We start from the raw sequence: 24,998 nt of genomic DNA, 5'->3' as shown, positions 1-24,998 counted from the left end.
GTTAATCTTAAGGCACTAGAACGCCGCATGTTAACGTTTCGGTAGGAGATTTCGGCCTCTCCACTCTATCCTACTTGGGAGATGCCAAAGCAAGCTTCCGCCCATCAGACCCCGAGATCACCTGCAATAGGCTTTGCTCGGGGTACGCAGGGAGAGTGCGGTCGCGACCCGAAACGTCTGGACTCCTAAGCCACTGCATAAATATCGCACCCAGCTTCCACTGCTAGTTGACATCTACTATATGAAGTGTTAGCTTTGTACAAATATACACAAATTCAAAGGCTTGCGAAAGTTGTGGTATAATTAAAGTCACTACTGCGCATGCCCAGATGATTTCTTTGATAATTTGCGACTAAGTGAGATAATTGCCACGAAAGTAGTGCAAGTACATATAGTTAGTCGTTGCCATGACTATGAACAATTAGTCGAGTGGAATGCGCATGCTTGAGCGCATGCGCACATGATTTCTCTATTAAATTGTTATTAAGCATGTTATTTACTTTAAAATCGGTGCGAGTAGATGCAGTTGATCGTTGCCATGACCATGAACTTGGGCATCTGGTCAAGTTGACTGCGCATGCTCAAGCAGACTGCGCATGCGCAGATGATTTATCTGAAAATTTGTAACTGAGCGAACTAATTACTCTATAATCGGTACTAGCGCATACAGTTGGTCGTTGCCATGACCATAATCTTGGAGATTTGGTAGAGTTGACTAAGCATGCTTTAGATTAATTCTCAATTAATTTATAACGTAGTGAGCTCTGAAATTAGTGCTTGTATATGCCCTTAGCAAATTTTCAATCATATATTTTTGGCATGCTCTTTGTCTTTTTATGCTTGGTTTGACAAATGCATATCAAACTCATCAAGACTTTGTCAGGCCACTCGTAATATCAGTGTTAATGTTAGAGACGTTTTTATTTTTCTCCATAATTTTGCATCTTCATATTTTGTGCAAAAACAGTGCTCTAATTTTTTGCGACAGATATTATAATTCGTGAATTGAGGTAGAAGAAATACTTGAAAATGAAACTTCCAAAAGTGAAACAAAATCAAGCATGACAGAGGAGAAACAACGACGTCAGGTTGAAGATAGTTTGATGAAATTCAACGTAGTTAAAGCACCTAGCGTACGCTAGATAGTTTTGATGAAGACTCGTTGGCCAATGAAAACGCAAATGATTCCAAGCATTTTTACGACAGTAAAAGCTCTAACCAGGACGATTTTTCATTTTGTAGGTGTTTTCTTTAAAAAGTCAACTAATGTCAAGGAAAAAGAGTTTGGTTTTTGGATAAATTGAAAAGCTTGTTTTGGACTTTTAAGTTCCTTTTCGTTGAAGTTTTTAACTTGACCATTGAAGTAATGCAAACTTGATACGTATTATCTAGAGCTATTTTACCCCCACCCCACCTCCCTATTGTTTTTTCCTCTTGGCAAACATACTTTGAACACAGGCATTTGCGATTTTACTGAAACACAAAAGATTACTAGTTGATGCCTTTCTCTAGTCTATGTGTAGAAATTGTCGGTCTTTTATTTTCACATGTTTTTTATTGATACGAACTACTTATACCCTGTCAAATATAACTGGTTCACTCAAATGTCCGGTTTTTGTCTGTATGAAAGACCTTGGTTATTTTTGGATTACAACCAAAGGTCATTCTTCCAAACTGTGTGACGCTTGGCAATTTGCCTTATCATTATTCAAACGTTATTATCTTACAGGTCCAAACAAGAAATTGATTACGCACGTTCATAAATATATTTCCAGTATTGGGTTGGTTTTTATTGTGTTATTGTGCTCCATAAGAGAATAACTAGTGCGAGTGAAACAGTGAAACTTGAAACGTCGTCATTTTGAAGATAGTTGTATCGTTGATTGCTGTACTTTAGTCGTGTTTACTGCAGATACCGTTATTATTTACGTTGATATCAACAATGTGCTGTAAACGTTGTAAAATCTTGTTGGTGGTCACCGTAAGCTTTCTAGCGACGTTGCCTCCAGGTTCAGCAACTCGTTGCCGAGGCGGTTTTGACCTGTACTTCGTATTGGACAAGTGAGTTTTGTATCTGTTTTCATTTTACAAGTTTCCTTAGCGACAGCATGGCATCAACTTCAAATATAAGTAAAGATTTGGTGTGTTATAGTATGAGATTCAGTTACAATATATTAAAAAGTCATATGTTATAAGATTCCATTAATAATAACGGATATTCTGACCGGTAGACATTTCAGTATACTGTTGTACATGATAGTACATCAGCTTAATTTCTTACTCCTCTCTTTTCAAGCTGAAGCATGCAATACTTAATAAAAGATAAAACACTGAATAATATAGAGCTCGTCTTATTTAAAAACTCTTAAAAAGAGCACAACGAGACTAAACAGACATGAAATGCCTAAGACTCTATCATTACGTTCATTCTCAACAGTCAATACAGTTGTGTCCTTTGAAATGAAGATCAACTATTGAATTTGAGGCCATCAAAGGAGATTTAAGTGATACAAATGGTGAATAAAAAAGTTTCACATATGCTTTATCTATCTATTGTTTCATTTTGCTTTCATTGTCTTGCTTATGTGATAAATCCGGATGGTAAATTAATTACGTCTCTCAACAACCGGCTCTCACAATGAACACAGAAATAAAGGTTCTATTTTATCACATTTCTTTTCGCGTAATTGTACAAAGAACTCTTGCAAATTTCTTACTTATAAAATATTTTTTTCACTTAAAATGGTCCAGTGTATATCCAAATTTTAAAACTCGTCTTACCATTTAACACAACTAAAAGTTCATTAACAAAACGAGGATTGTTAAGATTAAAATTTCTTTAATCTGTTTGAGTTTCACTTTATTTTGTTGTAAATTTCCGTTTATCTTACGTAACGATAAGTTATTGTAAGACATTCCATTGTACTGCATTTCAAAATCATCAGAATTATCGTGTTGTTAATTGAGCTATTACTAATTGTATTAAACTTTATCGAAAATAAAAATCTGTTCACTTGCTTGCCTTTACAAAAATAGATTCTCTTGAAGTTGCATCCAGGTTTTTTTTTGCAAAATAAGCTCTATAATTCATCACTTGCATCAACACTTGCCTCTACAATGAATGTTTCGACTGTACTCTAACTCAAAATACACGGAAATTGAACTGTAAAACAGTTCGTTTCATGAGGCCAATTTTGTAAGACAATTGTGTATAGATGTGAAAGTCGGCTAGATTATAAAATAATGAGCTTTCCTCATGTATTTTGGTCAAAGATGAAAGTGAAGCGTCTGGCTCATTTCCAAAATTGAAACAAATTATTTGAGGAATTTTTTCGTCCTCTTTATTGCCTATGATCAATAGAGGCAAGGCTTTTAGTCACAAGTGACTGTAGAATTCTAGTTATTACGGTAGCTATTGAATTTAACTTTATTTAGGGCACTAAATTTATTATTTTCTTTAGATCGTCAAGTGTAAGTTACTCGAATTTCCAAATTCAAACTGTGAGCTTTGTGAGGAAGATCGTCTCTAGTTTTGTAAGGTGCGATAATGCTTGTCAAAGTCACATGGCTTATTGTTTGCTTTATCAGCTTAATGACTTTCTCCTGCTATGAAGCACCATAATTTATTTAAAGCGAGAGACTTTGCTTCTTGAACACAGAAATATATCTCAATCAAGCAGTTAGAATTGCTTGCCTCATTTTTATATCTACAATCAATGCAGTCCAGTGAAAATTTACTCGTAATTTTATACTGAAAGATTTTTGCCCGTTGTGATGTACTCATATCGCTTTATACCTACTGCTTTGTGCTGGTGTGGACAACTGGGGGGAGGGCAAACAAAGAGAGGCCTAAGGACTGCCCTCGTGAAACGAATCAAACAATGAAATTTGAGTAAATCATTAGGAAGGCGGGGCGATAACTAGTTAAATATCTGTATGGCAACCGGATTATCAAGATATTACCTCAAAAACACGAGAAATCGTGTGAGGAACTCTTGATTTAACTTTTCCTTGGAAGGATGCCCACACATCCTGGCAGAAAGACTTATATACCTAAAGTGTTGGACTTATGCCCGCCCAAAACTATACGCCATTGTTGCTGAATATAATTTCTCCTTCAACATGTAATAAGAATGTATTTTGAAATAGAAGTCTACAATGATCGTAAACATTTTGCTAATTCCTTTAAATTGTCATATTCGTCTTTTTTTCTGTAGCTCAAAACTCCGCGTCTCCTTTATCACGTTTTCAACCGAAGCTGAGGTTGTTATGCGACTAACAAAGAACAGGTGTGCTAAAAAGGTTGAACATCCCCCCAATCTCCCTTCGTCCAACATAGAAAACAGCCTATCATTCAATGTCTCCTAAATAATATTCTTGCACTGTTTGCCTTGTCTATTTGTGTCTTTGAAATTAGAACCGTGATTGAGTCAGGTTTGAAAGATCTTGGTGATGTTGTTACAATTGGCGATACTTTTATGGATCGTGGTTTGACGAAAGTAAATATAGAAAACTACGTGTTATAACTAATAAATCTCAACTATGTTAACAAGAACTGTTTTTTTCTAGGCAAATGATCAAATTGAAAAGTTTGGTAAGTGTTACGGTACTTGTCTTCTTAAAAAAAAAAACAAGTAAAAATCAAAACTGATCGTCAATGCTATCATTCTACTCAATTTCAAAGATCAATTGCAAAGCGCATAGGCATACGGGACGGGGGCAAGGGGGAAGCTGCCCCCAAGAAAGTTTGAAGATTGAAAAGTTGGGCAAATTTTAAGCGTAAGTCGGGCGAAAATATGGCGGAATCTTTATATTGAGTTAGGTGAATTATTAACCCCCCCCCCCTTCCCCATTGCAAAACGTATTTTTTCACTTGGACAGAGAAAATCTAAGATTATTTTATCAAAGTATTAGCTAACAAACATGCAGAATCATGTAAAACGTAGCGCAGAAGATGAAGGTTTGAGCTTTGACATTTTGTTTTTGTAGGTGATCGTACAGCTGGAATAATAATTGCACTCACAGATGGTCAGATTGGAAAAAGGAAATCACAGACATTTAAGGAAGTGAGTTATAGGTCAATACAATATATTTATGGTTTTATTTTTACGTAAAGGAGCTGTTGTGATTAGTATAAGAATATGAGTGTGATGGTTGATAGAAAACCGACGTTTTTTTATTTGAGAAAAGGGGCAATAATGCTAAACCTGCGGGCTGTTCTTTATGAGAGTTATCAAAGATTTGAAATGAATTTTTATTTGTTTAAGTACTTCTTTAGATTTCTTTAATTTGATTTGTTATTTTTCATTACTATTCCAAACATCGGGAATAACGTATATACTCTGTCATCACTACATCACTCTTCTCTCAATTCTTGATATATATTTTTTGTATCCCAGGCAGAAAATTCTCGTAATTTGGGTGCTACAATATACGCTGTTGGCGTTGATAAATACGACAAAGAAGAGGTACGAAACTCAAGCTATGGATTACTGAACGGGTGGTGGAGAAAATACGCCTAGTATAAAAAAATGCTCATGTGGAATGCAGAATGTGATTGGTTGAGATTTGCTCAAGTGTGAAAGTAAAGTTTAAAGTAATAGCAAAGATCGCATGATAAGTCCGACGATATCTATGCTAAAGTCTACAAATCAGGATTAAATAGGAAAGTCGATTGCTCAAGAATAGAGACTATCAAGATTATGAAGTAATGTACAGATAAAGAAATTGTGGTTTACCAAATTTTTTTTCTAGCTGGAAAACATTGCCGATAAACCGTCTAAGGATCATGTGTTCATAGCAGAAAGCTACGATGCTTTAAAAAATATTATAGATTCTGTAAGGTTAAAATACATATATTAGTTTTTTTTTTATCAGGCTGCGTTTCGTAGTTACCACCATGCATTTTTGATTCTTGTAGATTGTCAATAAGTCATGCATTGAAATATTGTCAGCTGATCCGACAAAAGCTTGTGCCAACGGTAATTGATGTTGATTTTGAAACTTATTTTGCGTGTAGTTCTTCTTTCTTGTGGAACTGATGCAAGATCTTATCAAAGAAAATATTTATAGAGCAATTTCCTGTCGTGTTGACTGGTAATGGTTTCATGAAAACTAATAAATCTAGCATTCGCTGCAATTTTAAAGTAGGCGACAAAGACTTAAGTAAGTGCTTATAATCATAGTATTTACTTTGTCTAACAATTTGTTATTCCATTCCGAACCAAATCTCTAGCCTTGAATGAAAACACTAATTTTATCGTTGTAGTCACGAAAGCCTCTTCAGTCGAAGTTTCACGTTTGAAATGTGTGTGTCCGCCAATTTCAAAACCTGGAAGGTATCTAACATTTGCTAGTAATTAAATATCACCATTCGTTTGTGAGATTTAAAAGAAATTTAATCATTTTATGCAGTCAAGTAAATATCCAAGTTTCTCTAAACGGTGTCAAGTATGTTTCAAGTGATGTTAGGATTGCAATTATAGACTGCCGAGCGGTATGTGCTTTTTTTAATGTCTTGTGAGTTGTAGATATCTTCTGTATGAGTACGGTTAATAATTTGCTATAAGCAACGATAAAAAGTTTGCTAAAAAAATAAAATGATCTAGCTTAACACTCTAGCACTTTTTGCGTTGGTAAAATACTTGCGATTGCCAATTTAGTAAAGCCATTTAAGTAAATCAAATTCTTTTTTGTTTCATTTTAGCAAGTGCAAACAAAGAACAACTTTAAATATTGCTTAGGAGGTAAAATTACTATAACTACTAAATTTAATACTCCACAGTATAGTATGTTCCTGATTGGTGAATATATATCATGCCTGGTTCAATAAATACTTTTTCCTGGAAAAAAAGTTGCAATAATTATGAACAGTAGTTAGTTTTTAGTGGTTCAACTTCGTATTGCAATGTTTCATCATTGTGCAATTTAAAATAAATTCCCTCAAACTCATGGAAAACATAAACAGAGCTTATGTTTTTTTTACATGTGTCTAATATGTCATTCAATTTTACACGTATGCCAAAGAATAGTGCTGTCTAGTTTTCCTGTATTTAATAAATGTCTTCTGCATATACGAATCTTCTCGTTGAGTTCTTGCTTTGTGTCTAGAATCAGAGGTTATTACGATCTCTGGTAAAAACTTTCGTCGATCATTTGATGAATTGCGTGCAAACGTCGGTTGTCGTTTGCGATACAATAATACTTATACTGGTATGTATGAAAATAACGACACTATTTTAGTGACATCTCATGATTTATCTAAACAATAAGTTATTTTAATGTTTCAGAACCAATCGAGGTGATTTTACTTACATCTACCGTAATGAAATGTAAAATACCAATTATTCAAAAAGAAAGGTAATAATCACTGTCGTGAGATAAAAACGGTCGTGGGTTTTGTTAGTCTTTTTTATCCAGGGTATTTTGACATCATATGGGTTAGATACTGAGAAAAAAAAATTCAAACTGTTGGGACAAAACAAACATTGAAATCATATCATCATTTTATTTTAGAACTTTTATGTTGGAAGTGATAACATTAGATTACCGCAAAGCTGTAATCAAAACATTGAAATTAACTCCGAAAACTTGTGTACCGGTTAGAAAAAAAATACTTTTATTATTTTCGTCATTAAACCGATGATTTATCATGACACAAACACATAAGACAGACTCTATCCATCAGAAAGACTTTCGCCAATAAAAAAACTCTTACCATCAGACAAACTTTCGCCATCAGACAAACATTTTCCATTAGATATACGCTCATTATAAGACATGCTTTCGTCATTAAACAAACTCTCACCATCAGACAAACTCTTACCAGTAGACAAATTCTCACCATTGTATATATAATTGTCATTTATTCAACTGCCATATGCAAAGTTCTTTATTCAGTAGTTCCTTCGTTGATTTAAAGGTAAAACACAAGACAAATGTTGGTCTAATTCTTGGAATTTTATTTTCTCTTTTTCTCTTGGCGTTTATCTTGTTGTGGTGGTTCTGGTTGCTTCTATTCCCTAAGGTAATCAGTGATTCAAAAATGGTACAAACAAATTGGTTTCTCCTCTTTCAAAATGTGTTTAGGCTTCCATAAAGTTAATGATCTCTCAAACCATAAAAATATGACAAAGAGACTTAACTAAAATGCATCTAAAACAAGTTTTTAATTTGAAGTTTTATTCCAAATTTTTTTTCTCTTTGATTACTCAGTCACAGAAAGAACCTGTTTCTCCCACATCAAGCACGGTAAGATGAATTTAATCTCAACTATCTGAATCTAACAAAAGAGATACGTAATGAAAACATATGTTCCTGTCGTCTCAGAAACGTTAAACCCAAAACCTGAGGACAGGGATCGACATGCAGATCATACATAAGCTAGTTTTAGCGTACAATACCCCCAAATTTTTTGTGCGATGTTCACTCCTGGCTAAGTGACGCTTTTAATTCGTAGAGAAAAAAGTTTTTGTACATAATTTTTCAATGCAGGGACCACCGAAAATGAAATGGCCTTCGGTTGATACTTCTTATTATGGAGGTGGAGGAATTGGTGGAATTACACCTGTTAAGGTTTGTTTAAACGATCATTTGCATTTCAGTCACAATCATTCTTCTATAAGTCAACATCCTTATCTACAAATCACAATCTTTACCCTGCTTATCTGCCTGACTTTCAACCATTTCAACTTTGTTTGTCATATCTATTCCAATATTGGCCATTCATTACATTCATTTTTCATTTTGTAGGTTAAATGGGGAGATAAAGGAGCAACTGAGGCAGGAGCGGTGCTCTCGGCTGCAGAGGTTTGTTTGAAAGGCATAAAAATACTGTTTCGTGTCCTTTATAACAATCTTGTTGGTTTTTTTATGATAATAATATAGTTAAAAAAGAAAAATCAGACATCCGGAGAAAGTAACGAAGATCCTAAACCGTCTTGTTGGGATCATACTAAGGTAAATAAAATGCAGTAAAAAGAAACGATCAATACATTTTTTTTCTTTTTCCAGTGTGTTCTTTAATTTTATAGCCGTTGGTAATGTTTGTAAAATTGTGTCAGGTAAATGAGGCGACAGAAAAATTCAACTTTTATTTGTGTTTTCATTTCAGGAAAGAGTTTTAACATTCTTAGCACTCTTTCCCAAAGCATATGCGTGGATAGCGTCCAAACGACCACAGCGTGCTGGTAGCAAAGGGCCTGGTAATGAATACACCCAAGTACGTCATAGCTCAGAGTAAGAAAGAGGTTTAACAGAGGATATTTTAAGATTTCTAGAAATGTATTGCTGTTTACTACATTATTTCGATTTCTTTGTTTAAGGAAAGTGTAAATAACATCCTGTTAACAACAGCTACAAATGCTTTGCTTAGCCTCTTAGGTTAGTCCTTGTTGTAATATTCTCTCATCTGAAAAAGTTTGCATTTGCTGTAGTGTCATGCTTTTTTACTTTGTATTACCTGGTACAACTATAATAAATCTGCGTATTTTGGTATTTCTCACTGAACGACATAGTAGAATGTGGATTTAATCGTAATGTAAGATAGGTTTTGAATATTGTTGTTATTGATGTCAAGTGATCAACAATATCCTTGACTATCCTTGTCTTCGTCAAATTAAAATTCATTTCTTCACAAATGCATTTTTGGAAAACATTTTTTCATTTTTGTAATATATCAACATCCGTTCTTTCCATCCATCATATAACTTGCTATCTTCTTTGGAAAGCGTAAACCTTTTTTAAGAAGTCTGCTATTGTATTTAAACAGTCACAACACACTGTAAATGGGGACACTACGATGTAGAGTAGAGCACTGATAAAACCAATTGGCAAAGCGACAAACAACAAAATCAGCATCCATATTATTGCCCATACTAACTTGCATAAAGCATCTCCGATACCCATTCTATAAAATTCAAAAACATATATTATCACAATTAAATGACTTTTTTCCGTAAGATATGTGTTTTTTACAATCCTTTCGTGTTCATTGATAATCTTGAATCATCGTCTAGATTATCAAACAAAAGGAGTTTAACAATTTTCATTTAAAATTGCCTGCCTCGTAAATTAAGCTACTGCAAATTTTCTTGAATATTCGCCATGTTTGTTGCTTTCCAGTCTCAACAAAAAAAGCTAGGCATCTGCATGCACATATAGTCTTTTGGAGATTTTATAAGATATGTAGATATCAAACCTTCTTCTTTGATTTGCCAAACGAAAATAAGAATTTTTAGTTCATATATATAGTAAGCTAAATAAGTTTCAGAAACGTTTTTACGTTGTACAATGTTTTGACAGGTGTTTTAGTTCTGCTTACTGAAGCGAAGTTTTTTCTTGACAAACAAGAAAGATTTAGTTCAATAAAATGCTTCAGATTTTGCAATTGAACTCATGCTAACTTTAAACTTCCAGTTTGAGACCTTTTTTTTCTATTCATCACTACGCGCTAAGTTGTCGTAGCTCTTATTTCAGGAAAAGGAAAATTTTAACAAAAAAATTCTCTCTCCCCTAAGTGATCTGAAAATGATGGATTTTGATCAATGATCACGCTATCCCATACGGATACCATACCATGTACCACAGTATTTTATTGAACCGAACTTTTACATTGACAATGGACATTCCGTGCAACAGTTACATGTCTTCAGTGGCATTCTCAATGTAATGCACCACATTTGTATGGTGAATGAATCATTAATGAATGAACGCGGCATTTCAAATATTGTTTTTGCTCTGCCAAGTGGCGAAAATGGGCGAAAACTCTACACAAAGCAGGCTGGTTCAAGACCAGAAGTCTTATCCAACCAGTCGGAGTAGTAGAAAAGTCAGAAACTTGGTATCTAGAAAATGAAAATGTATATGAATGTATTTTACAACGGTAAACGTCTAATGTCATTTTAAAAGTTCTGTTCCCTATAAATACAATCAATTGAATCCACAATCATCGCTGTATATTTTTGCCATACCGAACCCCCCCCCCGGCATGAAAGTAATATGGCGGTCCTGAGGGCAGAAATTATTTTATGTTTGTGTGTTTAGTGCAAATAAATTGCCCAAATCTCAAACTGACATTTGTATAGTGTTGTTGGTGGGAACCTATACTTTAAATGTTTTCCTTGCAAAATGTCCAACGTCCAACTGTTTATGCATGTCTTTTCACGCTACAGAAGTGCCTTAGATCAATTTGCTCAAAGAGAGGTTCGTTAAAAACGTATAATTAACTTCGTATGTATGTAGTATATATACATATACATGTGTAAAATTATAATGTAGTATTGCTTTTGTTACTTTGATTTATTTCAGGGCAATTTGATTATGATTTAATCGTTATTGGTGGTGGTTCAGGGGGGTTATCTTGTGCCAAGGAAGGTACATAACATGAATAGCTTTATAAGTTAAAATCAAATTTTTAGTCTTCTTTAAATCTGTATTATATTATTGTTTTTCATTCTTAGGTGCTGCCTATGGAAAAAAGGTTGCAGTCCTTGACTATGTTTCACCATCTATACAGGGTCAATAACGTTTCATTTTTATTGCAATATAAGTTTTGAGATGATTTAAAGACTTTCATTTGTTTTTAGGTACAAAATGGGGTCTGGGAGGAACATGTGTGAACGTTGGTTGCATACCAAAAAAATTGATGCACCAAGCTGCCCAACTTGGAGAGTCAATTCAGGTTTCAAAGTTTAACTTTAAGATTGGATTGTTATACTGTAGTATTGATCATAGTGAAAATAAAATATTTTTTATACGTAGATATCCGATAAATATGGTTGGAATATAGGTGACAATGTCACACATTCATGGTTTGTTTCATGTTATAATTGAAATGACTGGTTCTTAAGACTGTGTTCAAATGTATGTGTTTTAATATTTAGGGAAACCTTAGTGCAGAATGTCCAAAACCATGTGAAATCTTTGAATTGGGGCCATCGTGTTCAACTTCATGAAAAGTAGGAATAAATTATAGTACACTACAGAATAAAACATCTGATCATTAATGTAATTTTGGTTGCTCATTTGTCACTTGCAAATCTGTCAAATATCTTTTGTTGGCTCCATGTCTGAAAACATCCATGTATGTGGTGTTGTCTCTTGATATAGGCAAGGTACCAGTAGCATACTGGGGATTTTTTTATATGCATGTTTTGTTCCATTGAAATCAGTTGTTTTTTATCGATTATAACATTCCCCTCACCAAATATTGAGCTAGACAACATGGCACCACTTTCTATAGACATATATGTATTCAACATTTATTTAGCATATAGCATACGTTTAGATCCTACTTATATATAAAATTACCAAACTTACATATAACACATATCCCCATTACATGTATCAATTATAAATATATTGCTCGTTCTATGAATTTCATCATTCTGAACATTATGATTATCTGTTAGACAGGTGAAATATTTCAATGCCAAAGGATCATTTCAAGACAAACACACAATAAAACTCACAGACAACAAAGAAAAAGAGGTTTGTATTGTGTTATATTGCAGTCTTATTCAACATGGTACTGTGACATGACACAGGCTACTTCATCTTAGTTTTGTTATGTGTTTCAGACTCTGATTACAGGAGAAAATATAGTGATAGCTGTTGGCGGAAGACCTAGATATCCTGAAAATGTTAGTCTGCTCATGTATGTTTTCATTCTTCAATAAGTTTTGTTTAAAACTATTCAATCTATGTAAACTATTTTTACCATTATAAAGAAATATGTGTCAGCATAATGACATGTTTGGCACAGCTATGATGAATGCAGAAAATTTACATCAGTCATACATACATAAGATTTCATTGTGTCAACTTTGTGAAGGGTGTCTGGTTATTCTTGTTATTCAGTTGGTTGTTGCAATGACTATCAAGTGAGCATTTGGTGTTGTGGACTGAGCATGCTCAGATGATTTTCCTAATAATTTGTTATTAAGCTAGCTCAAAGCTGTACAAACTTTGGTATCTTTATTGAAAAAAATCGATACCCAAAATTTCACTTCAGTAGCACTTTAAGGATATCTGTCACAATCACGAGAAAACGTTTTGTTACTTCCAGATCTCTAATAAAAATTTACTTTTCTATCCTTTGCTAAACATCGCTTATGTTATGCCTCTATTTTCAATCTTCTAGCTAAGATCCATAATGTTAAAATTTGTCCACTAACTTTTTCAGATAAGTGGGGCAATGGACTATGCAATATCAAGTGATGACATATTTTCTCTATCAAAACCTCCAGGAAAGACGTACGTCGAGAAATTTTCAATTCATTTCACTTGTTCACAAAAATGTACTAGTTTTATTGAATTAGCAAATCAGAACGTTTAGTTCTCACTTCGACCGTCAGGATTGAATCTATGTGCTAGATTCTTTTTTAGAATTTTAGTTTGATGAAACGAATTCTTTTTTGAAACACAAGTTTGCTATTCAAAATTATAAATTCTTATTGAAAGCTTTCAAACTACTCTTTAATGCTTAATCTTGAATTTGATTTTACAGGCTTGTCGTTGGTGCTTCATGTATCCATGAAAACTGTTCTTACATCATTCGTTTATATGGAACCATAAATTTTGCCTGAAATTGTCAATAATCCTTTACTATATTAAAGATGTTGCTCTTGAGTGTGCAGGTTTTTTAACAGGTCTTGGTTTTGACACAACCGTTATGGTCAGATCCGTTTATTTGCGTGGTTTTGATAAGGTTTGTGTTTTGGATAATTAGCTCTATGCTATGTTCCTTTTCTTCTGTTTTGATAAGGTTTGTGTTTTGGATAATTAGCTCTATGCTATGTTCCTTTTCTCCTGTTTTAATAAGGTTTGTGTTTTGGATAATTAGCTATATGCTATGTTCCTTTTCTTCTGTTTTGATAAGGTTTGTGTTTTGGATAATTAGCTCTATGCTATGTTCCTTTTCTCCTGTTTTGATAAGGTTTGTGTTTTGGATAATTAGCTATATGCTATGTTCCTTTTCTTCTGTTTTGATAAGGTTTGTGTTTTGGATAATTAGCTATATGCTATGTTCCTTTTCTTCTGTTTTGATAAGGTTTGTGTTTTGGATAATTAGCTATATGCTATGTTCTTTTCTGCTCACGTTACTTGCTTTTGTTAGTGGTAGTAAAGATTTCATGGAACTAGAGGTGTTTTTGTTTGTGATGAGAAAGATTCATTTTACGTCAGATGGTTATTCTGTATGTTGGGATTGTGGACATTTATAATTGACTTTTTTCCGTATTTTAGCAAATGGGAAACTTAGTCGCAGAAAATATGCGTGAGAATGGAACGCGATTTATTTCATCGTCAGTTCCTACGCTTATTGAAAAGAGACTCGACAACGGACTGCTTCGAGTGGAATGGAAAAGTTTAGAAAATGGCAATGTGAATGAAGACAACTTTGAAACGGTTTTTTTTGCTATTGGCAAGTTGAACCAACGTTTACTTTTTACTCAATTTGCTTATTTGTAGTTGTATGTCATTCATATTTTGAAACTTTACTCTTTGGCATTTTTTTCATAAAATTGTTATAGGTCGTGAGCCAGAGATAAGATATCTTCAGTTAAAAAACGCTGGAGTCGAAGTCGATATCCAGTCAAAAAAAATCATCGTTGATGAATTTGAAAGGACCTGTGTTGATAACATTTATGCCTTAGGAGATGTTATACATGTATGTAATTTTATCTCAAGCACTAGAGGATTGAAGCCTATTTTCATTTGAACTTTTTGAGACAGCATGTATTTTCCGTCGTTTGTCATACATTTGGTTCTCGGAATCCAAGGATCGCTGAGGCTGTTCAAAAAAGGGGGGATGTGGCAGAATGACTTGAGGACATTTACCAAGGAGAAATATTGTAGGCAGACCATATTATCGAGTTCTGGTTCATGTAAAATATTTCCGCTTGTATTTTTAAAACTATACCTAGTTAGGTCTATATAAGTTGCGTGTCAGCGTTATTTATACACCGGATTCTTTAGTCCCGATACTTAAGACTGGAGTGTGTAGGACTCAAGAATAAATGTTGAAAAACTTTTGTTGAAGACAAACAACAAGAGTAAATAAGATTTAAAGAACTATTAATAGACTTTGTGAAAAAAATTCTTTTGTATATTTCATAGAATCGTCCTGAATTGACGCCAGTAGCGATCATGGCTGGCAAACTTCTCGCGAAGAGATTGTTTGATGGCAGTAATAAACTAATGGATTATAATAAGGTATGTATTTTTCTATAAAAGAACGCAATGTCTTTTAACGAATAAATATGTATTAAAGTTAAAGGCAGACTGTATATTCATATGTTCCGTTTGTTCCCCTTTACCTTTACCCTCCCCCCCCCCCTCCAGTAACGTTCAACTACATCTCTGTTTTAATAGATTCCAACGACCGTTTTCACACCCTTGGAATACAGTACAGTTGGACTTTCCGAAGATGATGCTGTTGAAAAATATGGAGAAGATAAGATTGAAGTATGTACGTTGTTTTGAGCAACAGGAAATCTATGATTATCTATTGGTATTTTTTCAAATATGTTAGATTTTTCATGCTTTTTACAAACCATTGGAATATACTGTTGGGGAGATAAATGCAAATCAGTGTTACATCAAGGTATGGAAATTATACTGACATTGGCTGTTAGCAAAGTGCTCTGCCATGATAATATTTTTACATGTTTATAAATGTACATTGTGCATGTTAGTAGAGTCCTGAGAAGGACTTTTGTTGTTGATGTTGACAGAAGTTTTGACAACTTTAGCATTAGTCAACTTCAGAGTTAAGACGACTACTACTATATCAACATGTACTAACCTGGACAATTAACATCTACAAAGCCATTAAGACATGTCCATGTTCAAAACATTCACTTTAATATTTTTAACAGCTGTTTCAGCTTTATTAGTTTTTCACCTGATGCTAAAAGATGACGCACCTTAACAGTCGCATGAACATTCTTTACTCATTATATCTACTGGTAAATTGCAACAATGTGGCCCTGTTGTGGTTTTCCATTATTTCACTTATCTGATGCAGGAAAATTGATGAAGATTGTTGCACAGTTATATAACCCCTATTGAAGGCTGAGCTGCACAGATAACTACTAGTGATGAAATGTTCTCTGTTTTAAAGGTCATATGTTGCAGTAAAAATGGTAAAATATTGGGCATTCATTTTCTTGGTCCTCATGCTGGAGAGGTTATGCAAGGTTTTGCTGTTGCACTTAGGTATAATGTTTCAACTATTGTGTTAAGTCTTTACAGCACCATTTGTCTTATAAACATTACATTTTCTATTATCAATATAGTTGTGGTTTGACCTATGATCAACTGTGTTCATCTGTTGGTATTCACCCAACAAGTGCAGAGGAGATTGTCAAATTGAACATTACTAAGAGATCGGGGAAAGACCCACATGTCACAGGATGCTGAGGTTAGCTTCACTCTGAAAATATGTTGTCTATAAATAGATGTTGACAAGCATTTTCAGAGATAGGATCATAACGAAACACTTTAATAATCTAGTTTACTATTTATGAAAAGTCATTTTGAAACTCTCTGTGAAATGGCTTGGAAGTATGGTATAGCAAACTCCAAATTTGCAAAACTATTTAATTAATTATTAATGTAACTAGGAGTTTTTTGTCTATTCACCAAAGTGATAAAAATATATAGTGGAGAAATGACTCTAGTTTTTCTCCATCTTATTTATTATTACTGAAATATATCTAAAATGAGCAAATGTTTGAAATATTTCGATGAGCAAATTTTTAGGAATGTGACCTTAAGGGTGGCTATCCGTTTAAATTTCAATGATTTCATACCAGGAAAGTTTTTGTTGTCATTTGTGTTCTTGTTACTGATCATATGAATATGTGGAATTTTATCAAGTTTTTACCACACATTAATCATCTGAATGAGCAATGAAAATGATCTTAAAACAACGCAATCCTCAAAGTAAAAGTTTAGACAATTTTGTTTATTTATTGGTCTGTTTTTTGATTTCACACATCATCACAAGATTGACACTGATATAAAGGGTTGTAAAACATAATTGTAGCATCAATGCACCACAACAAACGTTTTTCAACTATCTTGTCTCGTCAAAACTATAGCTATTGTTTGTCACTATAAGCTACATTATTTTTCACATCAATTACCACATTGCGTCATGCGTGTAGTGAAAATGGTGCACTGGCGTTATATGTTACAATATTGACAATGTTCTGAGGTTGTTGAGCAGCAAATGTTATTGGTTCATATAGATCTACATCTTCACACACCTGTAAATAAAAAAATTTCCTTCTTACCTCATATCTGCAATTTCAAAACAGTGTAAAACAATTACATAACGATGCCAATAAACATAAGCATAGTACTCTGTGTTCTTCATTACAATGAACAATTAACTTTTTGTGACGATACTGAATGGCAATTCAAAACCGAAAGATTGGTGCTTAAATAGATTTTTAGAAAGATTACTGTACGAATCTTAAGGTAACAAATGCTATCGGTAATAATCAAGCCAAGAGTGCTAAAATTAAAAACATTACTGCAGTTGTTAAATGGAAAAGGTAATCAAACCTGAAAAGGCCATAAGGACACTGTGGAATAAAGGAATAGCAATCCAGCTACGAAGCTAACGACAAAAAATGCGAAAAAGTTGGTAAGAATTAATCCATCCAGTTGCCTATAAAGAAAATTGTAGAAATCGAAAGAAACAAAAATACGCAAAGAGCGGTATTTTAAGACGGTTTAGTATGGAAAAGTACTCCTCCAGTACCTACTATGGATTGCTTCATGATAAATGTTCATTTTAGATCGAACTTTTTCGTTTTTATGACAATCGTCTTGTGTAGCTGACGTCGCCATATTTGTGTTTTTGTTTTTATTTTACTAGGAATGTGGCTGTATGAGATAATTACTGTGTAACATTCCTGTCTATTCGATTTCTCATTGGTTCAATTGAGTCTTTCGTTTTGTGATAAGAAAAAACTGCGAAATAGTTAATATTTGGATGAAGTGAAATGAAATTTGGCATTAAACCTAATGAAAGCAAACTTATTTTTCATTTGATTTTGTTTCAACTTTTGTTGTCCTTTTAAACGTGTAGCAAATTTAATTTTTCGATCACATGCTTATTTACTGATTGCAGTATAACTGGAGTTTACGCTTATATATCCCATGCACCGCAGCGAGTCGGGTCTTTTTCGGCTGGGACAATATGGAGACCAGGTAGAGAAGAATATTTCGTCCATGCAATCGGTTCCATCTAGGCTATCAGATTTATTTGTTCTTTCTGAAAATACATCATTCGAATGCGAAAAGTGTTCATTCAACCTCTAAGCCCTTTTTTTTGCATCAAATCCTATTTTTCCTTCATTGAGGCTTGTTTACCACAATCTTATGTTTTTGTAATTTTCCGAACAAATACAAACTCATTGAGTTTTAACGACAACCTAGTTGTCTACGAGTTACCCGTTCGTCTTGAAAAAGAGAAATTTTGTGGGAACTAACTAGAACTGTACAGCCTAAGTAGTTTAACGTTGATATCCAGTGGAATTAGCCACCACTGGCTCTATCTAAATGGCGCATGGGAGCCTAATATTTTTGATTTGAGGTAAATTCCCAGCCATGGCGTTAAATAGTAAAACTATCCCAGATATTTTATACAAAATGTCTGTTTGGTGTAGTACTTTGCATATTCCTTGTGTCTTCTAGAGTTATTATGTGACAATGACTAGGAGGATAAACCATGCAACGAACATATTTTTTTAGAAAATTTCTGTAATTAAACTACAGCTTTTTATTGTCCCCACACATTTATTCAAGTAATGTAGTTTTAGCTCAGTTAATTACCAGTTGATTCATTTAGATATTGAGGTACTTCTGAAGTAAATGATAAAAACTTTCTGTGTGAATTGTGACATGCTTTTTTATTACTATTAGCAAGTTACCAACAGTTCCAGAAACAGTACTCAAGAAACGTAAAAGGCTTGAGGAAATTAAGGCTGCAAGAGCCAAAGCGTTGCTTACACAGAAAAAGGTCAAGCAATTGGACAATAATTTTTGTATACAAAGTTATTTAAATACTAAACTGTCAATTTTGGATAGGTTTTAACAGAAGCAATCCAAAATTTCTTTTGATTATCGCAAGGTTGTTGCAGATTTTTTCATGTTACATGTTAAAGACCAGTTTTATAACAGGAACTCAAAGCAAAATATTTAAACATCTGAGAGTGTGATGTAGATATCCAGTGGAATTAGCCTCCATTGGCTTTGTCTTTGTGGCACATGGGAACCTAAAGTCATTTGACATGCAGTAAATTCCTAGCCATGACATCATATAATAAAACTACCCCAGATATTTATATCTGTTTGGTGTAGTACTTTGCATATTCCTTGTGTCTCCTATAGTTATTATGTAACAATAACTAGGAGGATAAACCATGCAATGAATATTTATATCATTTTGTGGCATAAGTTTTCTTGTTATTCAAATATTAAGGAAATTGTAGAACATGTCATCCTTTGTTAAATGTGGTCATTATTTTGCTTTTTAGGAAAATAAGGACAAACGTAAGGTTATTTTTAAGCGTGCAGAGCAATATGTAAAGGAATACAGATTGAAAGAACATGATGAGATTCGAATGAAACGAATGGCCAAACAATTTGGGAATTTTTATGTTCCTTCAGAAGCTAAACTTGCTTTTGTGATTCGCATTCGTGGGTAAATTGGTTTCTTTGAAACTTGGCTGTTTAAGCATTGTTATTTTAGCATTGATTTACAAGATTGTTATATTGGTTTTGTTTATTTTTAGTATCAATGGAGTTAGTCCCAGAGTAAGAAAAATTCTTCAGCTCTTTCGGCTTCTGCAAATCAACAATGGTGTGTTTGTGAAGCTCAACAAGGCAACCTTAAATATGTTGAATATTATTCAGCCTTATGTTGCCTTTGGGTAAGTTTTGAACCATTTTGTATTGAAGCTTTTTTGTGCTTATTACAAAGTTATGGTTCTTGCACATGAAGTACTGTTTCCAACGTTGATAACCAGTGGAATTAGCCACCACTGGCTCTATCAAAATGGCGCATGGGAGCCTAATATTTTTGATTTGAGGTAAATTCCCAGCCATGGCGTTACATACTAAAACTGCCCCAGATATTTTATTTTTAAAATGTCTGTTTGGTGTAGTGCATTGCATATTCCTTGTGTCTTCTAGAGTTATTATGTGACAATAACTGGAAGGATAAACCATGCAATGAACATCATCTACTTTTTAAATGTATATTATGGTCATTACTTCTGCAAAGATTGTGTAGTGTAAATAACATACTAACTGGCAAAGAAGATTTCATATTTCATTGGTTTGATAAATTATTGTTTTCTCCAATCATGTAGTTACCCTAATCTGAAGAGTGTTCGTGAGTTGATATACAAGCGAGGATTTGTCAAAATCAATAAGCAAAGAATCCCTATAACAGACAACTCGTTAATTGAAGAAAGCCTTGGTAAATTTGGTATCATATGTGTCGAGGATTTGATTCATGAAATTTTTACCATTGGTCCACATTTCAAGGAGGCAAATAATTTCCTTTGGCCATTCAAATTATCCAACCCAACTGGAGGTTTGAGAAAAAAGCGAAATCATTTTGTAGAAGGTGGTGACTTTGGAAATCGTGAAGATAAGATTAATGGTTTAATTCGCAAAATGAATTGAAAAGATAGTTTTGATTTAATCAATAAAGTATCACTACTTCTTTATGTTTGTTTTGTGTGCGCATTTGTTGTTGGTTTTATGTTATGCAAAACGTTGGACTTGAAGGATTTCAATTAACAAAAAAAAGAGGAGTTTAAAAAAGCTGTTTAATTAACCCATGCAACCAATCAATAAAGAGCGTTTGTAGATGAAATTAAAATTTAAACTAGCGAATAAATGCTTGGATGATTTTAAGAACTAAGCAAGGGAAATGCCGAAACTACGTCTCGTGAAGTCCCCGAGGACGGGCTGGACAGCGTCATGAAGGTCATTGAAAGGGGGAGAGTAATAAACCACGTGGTTAGTTGTAATTAGTATTGTGATGTATATAGTATGACTAGGCGACAAAACAAGGATTGATTAAACACACTTAACAAGTGCTGGAATCACGCTGTGCATATAGAAAGCAAAAATGAGTAATATTTTTGCGGAATTTGTGTATATTCTTATCACAGTTTTTTGGCAAATTCTCACTGCCATAATCTCTTGTTTTATTCCTGCTTCAAGAAAAGATGTCAGTAATGAAATTGTATTAATAACGGGCGCTGGAAGTGGACTTGGTCGTTTAATGGCTTTACGTTTCGCGTCTCTTGGTTCTACTGTCGTCTGTGTTGATATCAATACACAGGCGAACGAATCAACTGCAAACCAAATTAAATCAGAAGACGGAAAAGCATTCGCTTTCACTTGTGACTGCAGCAGTCGAGAGGATATTTATAGAGTTGCAGAAGATATAAAGGCGAGTGTTGGTGATGTTACGATACTGGTAAATAACGCAGGAATTGTTAGTGGAAAGAAATTCATGGATTGCTCAGACGGTTTAATTGAAAAAACATTCGAGGTTAACACATTGGCCCATTATTGGGTAGGTATACTTTGCTAAGATTTTTCATACACAAATCTTTAAAAATGTGCTCTTTTTGTCTACTTTGACCTGTTCGACCGCGTTTAAAATGCTTCTCTCCATCTATATTGCTTATTTGCTTGCAAGATGTTAAAAAAGGGGAATATTTGGCATTTAAAAAAGCTATCTGTGTTTAGACTTGTGAATCGTTAATATCGAAGCATTATTCGACTTTGGAATGGCATCCTGTAAAATATGCACATGACAATGATGACATTATGCGATGTTTTTCATGCTTCATTTTTTTATGCTGATTGTGTAAATGCTTGGGATTCGTAGATTTTTTAACCCTCAAAATCATAAAAACAAATAAATTATTTCAAAGAATAATACTTCATGTAAACATTATGTTACTTAATGATGATTTCTAGACAACCAAGGCATTTCTACCAGCTATGTTTGAGAAAAACAGTGGTCACATTGTAAGCATTGCATCTTCAGCAGGATTATTTGGTGTGACTGGACTTTGTGACTATTGTAGTTCAAAGTTTGGTGCATATGGTTTTAATGAATCACTTCAAATGGAGCTTGCTGCAGCAGGAAAAAATGGCATTGCGACAACTGTAGTGTGTCCATTTTTCATCAATACTGGGATGTTTGATGGAGTCCAGACAAGGTACTTGAATTATAATGTAGAATGGAAGTTTTCATTTTTTTGTCTGAATATCTGATCAACAATTTGTCTTTTTCTGCAACAAATCAATACAGCTTTAAGGAAGCACAGCTGTCTGTAAAAAAATAATTAGCACAAATATAGTTCATGGCAAAAATTTTTTTGTTTTGTGTTGTATTGTCATCGTAAAATCAGCATTTGATACATTGAAATGAAAATTTAAAATCATGATTAAATTATTGTTTGTTGTCCTGCTTTAAGATTGTTGGAAAAAGTCAAAATACACAAATCTAACTATATGTTACTTTCAGCAGAGAACACTCTTTCCTGTTGTGTGTTGTAAGTTCCAGAAATGAAAATTTATCATTTTATAATTAATATATATTACCTAGATTTCCACTGCTGTTACCCATACTTGAACCTGACTATGCTGTGAATAAGATTATGAGTGCCATACTTAGCAACCAGCGTGTATTGCTGATGCCAAGAATTCTTTATCTTCTCCTAATTTTGAAGAGGTAAAGGTTTTTTATTAACTAAGCTGTTTGGTTTATTGTTTGAAAATATTTCTTGATTAAAAAGTATTTGCAGCATCACTAATGAATTGAGAAAAAGTGAAGTACATAATAGAATATCTCTCTTGTCTAATGAATGGATCATAATTATTTTTGTTTAGTTTTTTGCCCCAGGTCACCTACATTACTTTATCAGACTTCTTTGGTGCCAGCAACACCATGGATCACTTCAAAGGTAGAGCTGGTAAAAAATCTGATTAATAAGCATTGGAACATTCTCATTCTTTATTCATTTAAATCCTTTTAATCGTAAAAATTAAGAAGGTAGTCATTTCAAAATAATCCATGGCAATTATTGTCATGCAACAGAACAACTTGTTGTCTTAAGTGAAACTTCTTGTTAAGTAAACTGCTTATGATGATTTTATAATCAATTTTCAACAATTTTAGTTCAGGAGACTATGTTATTTTAATAAAACATGATTGCATTTGAACTTTTTATAATTTTGTAAGAGTATCTTGAAGGGATGAATGCTGTAAACATAATTTTTGTGTGGGAAAACTTTAGGGTTTGTTTCAAGAATTATCAGTCAATTTTAAATGAAATATTACTTTTTATTTGAATTTTAACTACCAATAACGTAATTTATACAATAACCAAAGATGCTTTGCGTGTAATGACCGTTATGGAAACTTTACGTATAACCTTTGAATTAAGTTTGAAAATTTGTAATCCAGGCATTTAATACATAAAAGATAAAAGTTTCTCCGGATTTAAATGAGTTTTATTGAGCTTTCGACTCGTTGCTTCGAGCCTTCATCAGAATGAGGATATTTATTTACACGTGCTTTTAGCTTGGAGACGTTTAGAGCGTCTAATTGGATTAGTGGGTGGATTAATGTGATTGGATGGGGTGAAATGCGTTGCCATGGGTTTTTGTGTATTGTGAATATGATTGGTGTTAATTGTTCTATATGCGGATGTATAACCTTTGAATTGTATCCATACATATAATATTGCTCTATTTATCTCACTATAAAACAAAATTGCACAACAATGAAAAAAGGAAGCTAAATAATATTGCATTTTGCAGTGTTTCATATCTTAACCATTTCATCTGTAATTTAATACAATCCTTACCCCTCTGAAAGATACAAATGATCCCATGGAAATTATGTCAAGTTTTTTTCCCGTGTTTGCATTGTCGTTTTTGCTATTTGTATACTATGTTAGAAACAGGAGTACTCATAAATCATAAAATCAATCCCCGTGCACTCCGTAATCATAAAATCAATCCCCGTGCACTCCCTAATCATAAAATCAATCCCCGTGCACTCCGTAATCGTAAAATCAATCCCCGTACACTCCCTAATCATAAAATCAATCCCCGTACACTCCTTAACCATAAAATCAATCCCCACAAACTGCTTTCAGAAGATGGAGCAAAAATATATACCTTACTCATCATCACTTTGAAAGATTCATATGGCTAAAAAACACTTCGTGATTGCAAGGACAATATGAAAAGACCTTGCATTATTTTTCCTCGCTTCTTTAACAACTTAAACACTGTTAACAAAAGAAAATTGACTACTAAGTATACAAGTGGTTACTTCTGATAAGCCTGTCTAAAAACAAACCCTCTGGTAAAGATTGTTAACAACACCATAAATGGTATTTTACGACGATGTCGACTATATTTCCCAGTTGTCGTTTAGGCGAATATTTTCTTTTTTTAAATAAGCATATCATGGATGAAACAAAACACTTGTGGACTATATACACAATGCCTGGACAAATACACGAGCTAATAGTTATAAATTGGTTTATTTTGCGTATTTTCTTTAGCAAGATCTGTCACGTTTTCGTGATTTATTGCACTTAGACTCGACTGCATAATATTTTTCTTCGTTTGGTTTGTTTTCTTTTACATGCAATATTCTTGGCGGTAGGTTGAAATGAAACGAAGAATTCCATCTGATAATTTTGATGAAATATGAGCCTGTTATAGGTGCACTGACAGTCATGTTCCAGATAATTATCTACATTTGTACTGCTTAAAAATTAAAAGCATTTTATTTTACTTTTTCGTGGTTATTCATTGTCATACCTCGCTGTTACACATGCGAAAAATACATTATGAAAACTGTGGAATACTGACGACTTGAAATAAGTGCAATGTTTATCGTGCCGTTTCTACTTCTAGTTGTATGGATT

At 33.6% G+C, this 24,998-nt stretch overlaps 5 protein-coding genes, 1 long non-coding RNA gene and 3 other non-coding genes across 12 annotated transcripts; 7 read left to right on the top strand and 2 right to left on the bottom strand.

Annotated features, from left to right (window-relative positions):
* The first annotated feature begins 1,392 nt into the window (after window positions 1-1,392).
* Window positions 1,393-9,642, top strand: LOC124448678 (anthrax toxin receptor 2-like). Its single transcript, XM_046999627.1, has 22 exons — window positions 1,393-2,061; window positions 3,462-3,539; window positions 4,218-4,289; window positions 4,418-4,499; window positions 4,570-4,594; window positions 4,990-5,066; window positions 5,400-5,468; window positions 5,755-5,838; window positions 5,921-5,981; window positions 6,073-6,165; window positions 6,269-6,338; window positions 6,415-6,496; window positions 6,707-6,746; window positions 7,111-7,212; window positions 7,290-7,359; window positions 7,516-7,600; window positions 7,922-8,026; window positions 8,215-8,250; window positions 8,494-8,574; window positions 8,752-8,808; window positions 8,887-8,958; window positions 9,113-9,642. Exons 1-22 carry the CDS (start codon window positions 1,943-1,945, stop codon window positions 9,239-9,241), a joined length of 1,689 nt encoding a protein of 562 aa, XP_046855583.1. The 5' UTR covers window positions 1,393-1,942; the 3' UTR covers window positions 9,242-9,642.
* On the bottom strand, window positions 9,496-10,402 carry LOC124448732. Its single transcript, XR_006949222.1, has 2 exons — window positions 10,199-10,402; window positions 9,496-9,907 (listed from the first exon to the last, which is right to left on the bottom strand). It is a non-coding gene; the product is annotated as an uncharacterized LOC124448732 (long non-coding RNA).
* A 590-nt stretch (window positions 10,403-10,992) lies between these two features.
* LOC124448687 (thioredoxin reductase 2, mitochondrial-like) lies at window positions 10,993-16,732 on the top strand. Of its 2 annotated transcripts, XM_046999639.1 has the most exons (18): window positions 10,993-11,202; window positions 11,308-11,373; window positions 11,460-11,516; window positions 11,586-11,680; window positions 11,761-11,810; window positions 11,883-11,957; window positions 12,411-12,489; window positions 12,579-12,641; window positions 13,184-13,254; window positions 13,508-13,527; window positions 13,617-13,708; window positions 14,245-14,422; window positions 14,532-14,668; window positions 15,118-15,213; window positions 15,373-15,465; window positions 15,533-15,604; window positions 16,124-16,218; window positions 16,299-16,732. In XM_046999639.1, exons 1-18 carry the CDS (start codon window positions 11,112-11,114, stop codon window positions 16,420-16,422), a joined length of 1,554 nt encoding a protein of 517 aa, XP_046855595.1. In that variant the 5' UTR covers window positions 10,993-11,111; the 3' UTR covers window positions 16,423-16,732. The 2 variants fall into 2 exon arrangements, with proteins under 2 accessions (XP_046855595.1, XP_046855600.1); XM_046999644.1 differs by lacking the exon at window positions 15,533-15,604.
* Window positions 16,733-16,948: 216 nt separating this feature from the next.
* Window positions 16,949-17,888, bottom strand: LOC124448723. 2 transcript variants are annotated; one of them, XM_046999689.1, is made up of 3 exons: window positions 17,774-17,888; window positions 17,575-17,680; window positions 16,949-17,273 (listed from the first exon to the last, which is right to left on the bottom strand). In XM_046999689.1, exons 1-3 carry the CDS (start codon window positions 17,860-17,862, stop codon window positions 17,160-17,162), a joined length of 309 nt encoding a protein of 102 aa, XP_046855645.1. In that variant the 5' UTR covers window positions 17,863-17,888; the 3' UTR covers window positions 16,949-17,159. The 2 variants fall into 2 exon arrangements, with proteins under 2 accessions (XP_046855645.1, XP_046855652.1); XM_046999696.1 differs by having other exon boundaries at window positions 17,575-17,629.
* A 213-nt stretch (window positions 17,889-18,101) lies between these two features.
* Window positions 18,102-20,753, top strand: LOC124448716 (60S ribosomal protein L7-like). Its single transcript, XM_046999676.1, has 5 exons — window positions 18,102-18,225; window positions 18,940-19,036; window positions 19,554-19,720; window positions 19,812-19,949; window positions 20,391-20,753. The coding sequence occupies exons 1-5, from the start codon at window positions 18,215-18,217 to the stop codon at window positions 20,707-20,709; spliced, it is 732 nt and encodes a 243-aa protein (XP_046855632.1). The 5' UTR covers window positions 18,102-18,214; the 3' UTR covers window positions 20,710-20,753.
* On the top strand, window positions 18,531-18,760 carry LOC124433601. The gene has a single exon (XR_006944514.1). It is a non-coding gene; the product is annotated as a small nucleolar RNA SNORA73 family (small nucleolar RNA).
* On the top strand, window positions 19,232-19,454 carry LOC124433602. Its single transcript, XR_006944515.1, has one exon. It is a non-coding gene; the product is annotated as a small nucleolar RNA SNORA73 family (small nucleolar RNA).
* LOC124433603 lies at window positions 20,029-20,260 on the top strand. Its single transcript, XR_006944516.1, has one exon. It is a non-coding gene; the product is annotated as a small nucleolar RNA SNORA73 family (small nucleolar RNA).
* An 86-nt stretch (window positions 20,754-20,839) lies between the features above and the next one.
* LOC124448707 (epidermal retinol dehydrogenase 2-like) lies at window positions 20,840-23,442 on the top strand. Of its 2 annotated transcripts, XM_046999662.1 has the most exons (5): window positions 20,840-21,048; window positions 21,256-21,613; window positions 22,024-22,268; window positions 22,658-22,783; window positions 22,942-23,442. In XM_046999662.1, exons 2-5 carry the CDS (start codon window positions 21,317-21,319, stop codon window positions 23,039-23,041), a joined length of 768 nt encoding a protein of 255 aa, XP_046855618.1. In that variant the 5' UTR covers window positions 20,840-21,048; window positions 21,256-21,316; the 3' UTR covers window positions 23,042-23,442. The 2 variants fall into 2 exon arrangements, with proteins under 2 accessions (XP_046855618.1, XP_046855607.1); XM_046999651.1 differs by lacking the exon at window positions 20,840-21,048 and having other exon boundaries at window positions 21,089-21,613.
* Window positions 23,443-24,998: the final 1,556 nt, after the last annotated feature.

The sequence above is a fragment of the Xenia sp. Carnegie-2017 genome, unplaced genomic scaffold (genome assembly GCF_021976095.1).
Source record: "Xenia sp. Carnegie-2017 unplaced genomic scaffold, XeniaSp_v1 HiC_scaffold_13, whole genome shotgun sequence".
In the NCBI taxonomy this organism is placed as follows: Eukaryota; Metazoa; Cnidaria; class Anthozoa; order Malacalcyonacea; family Xeniidae; genus Xenia; species Xenia sp. Carnegie-2017.
This window is presented reverse-complemented; position numbering and strand designations above follow the sequence as displayed.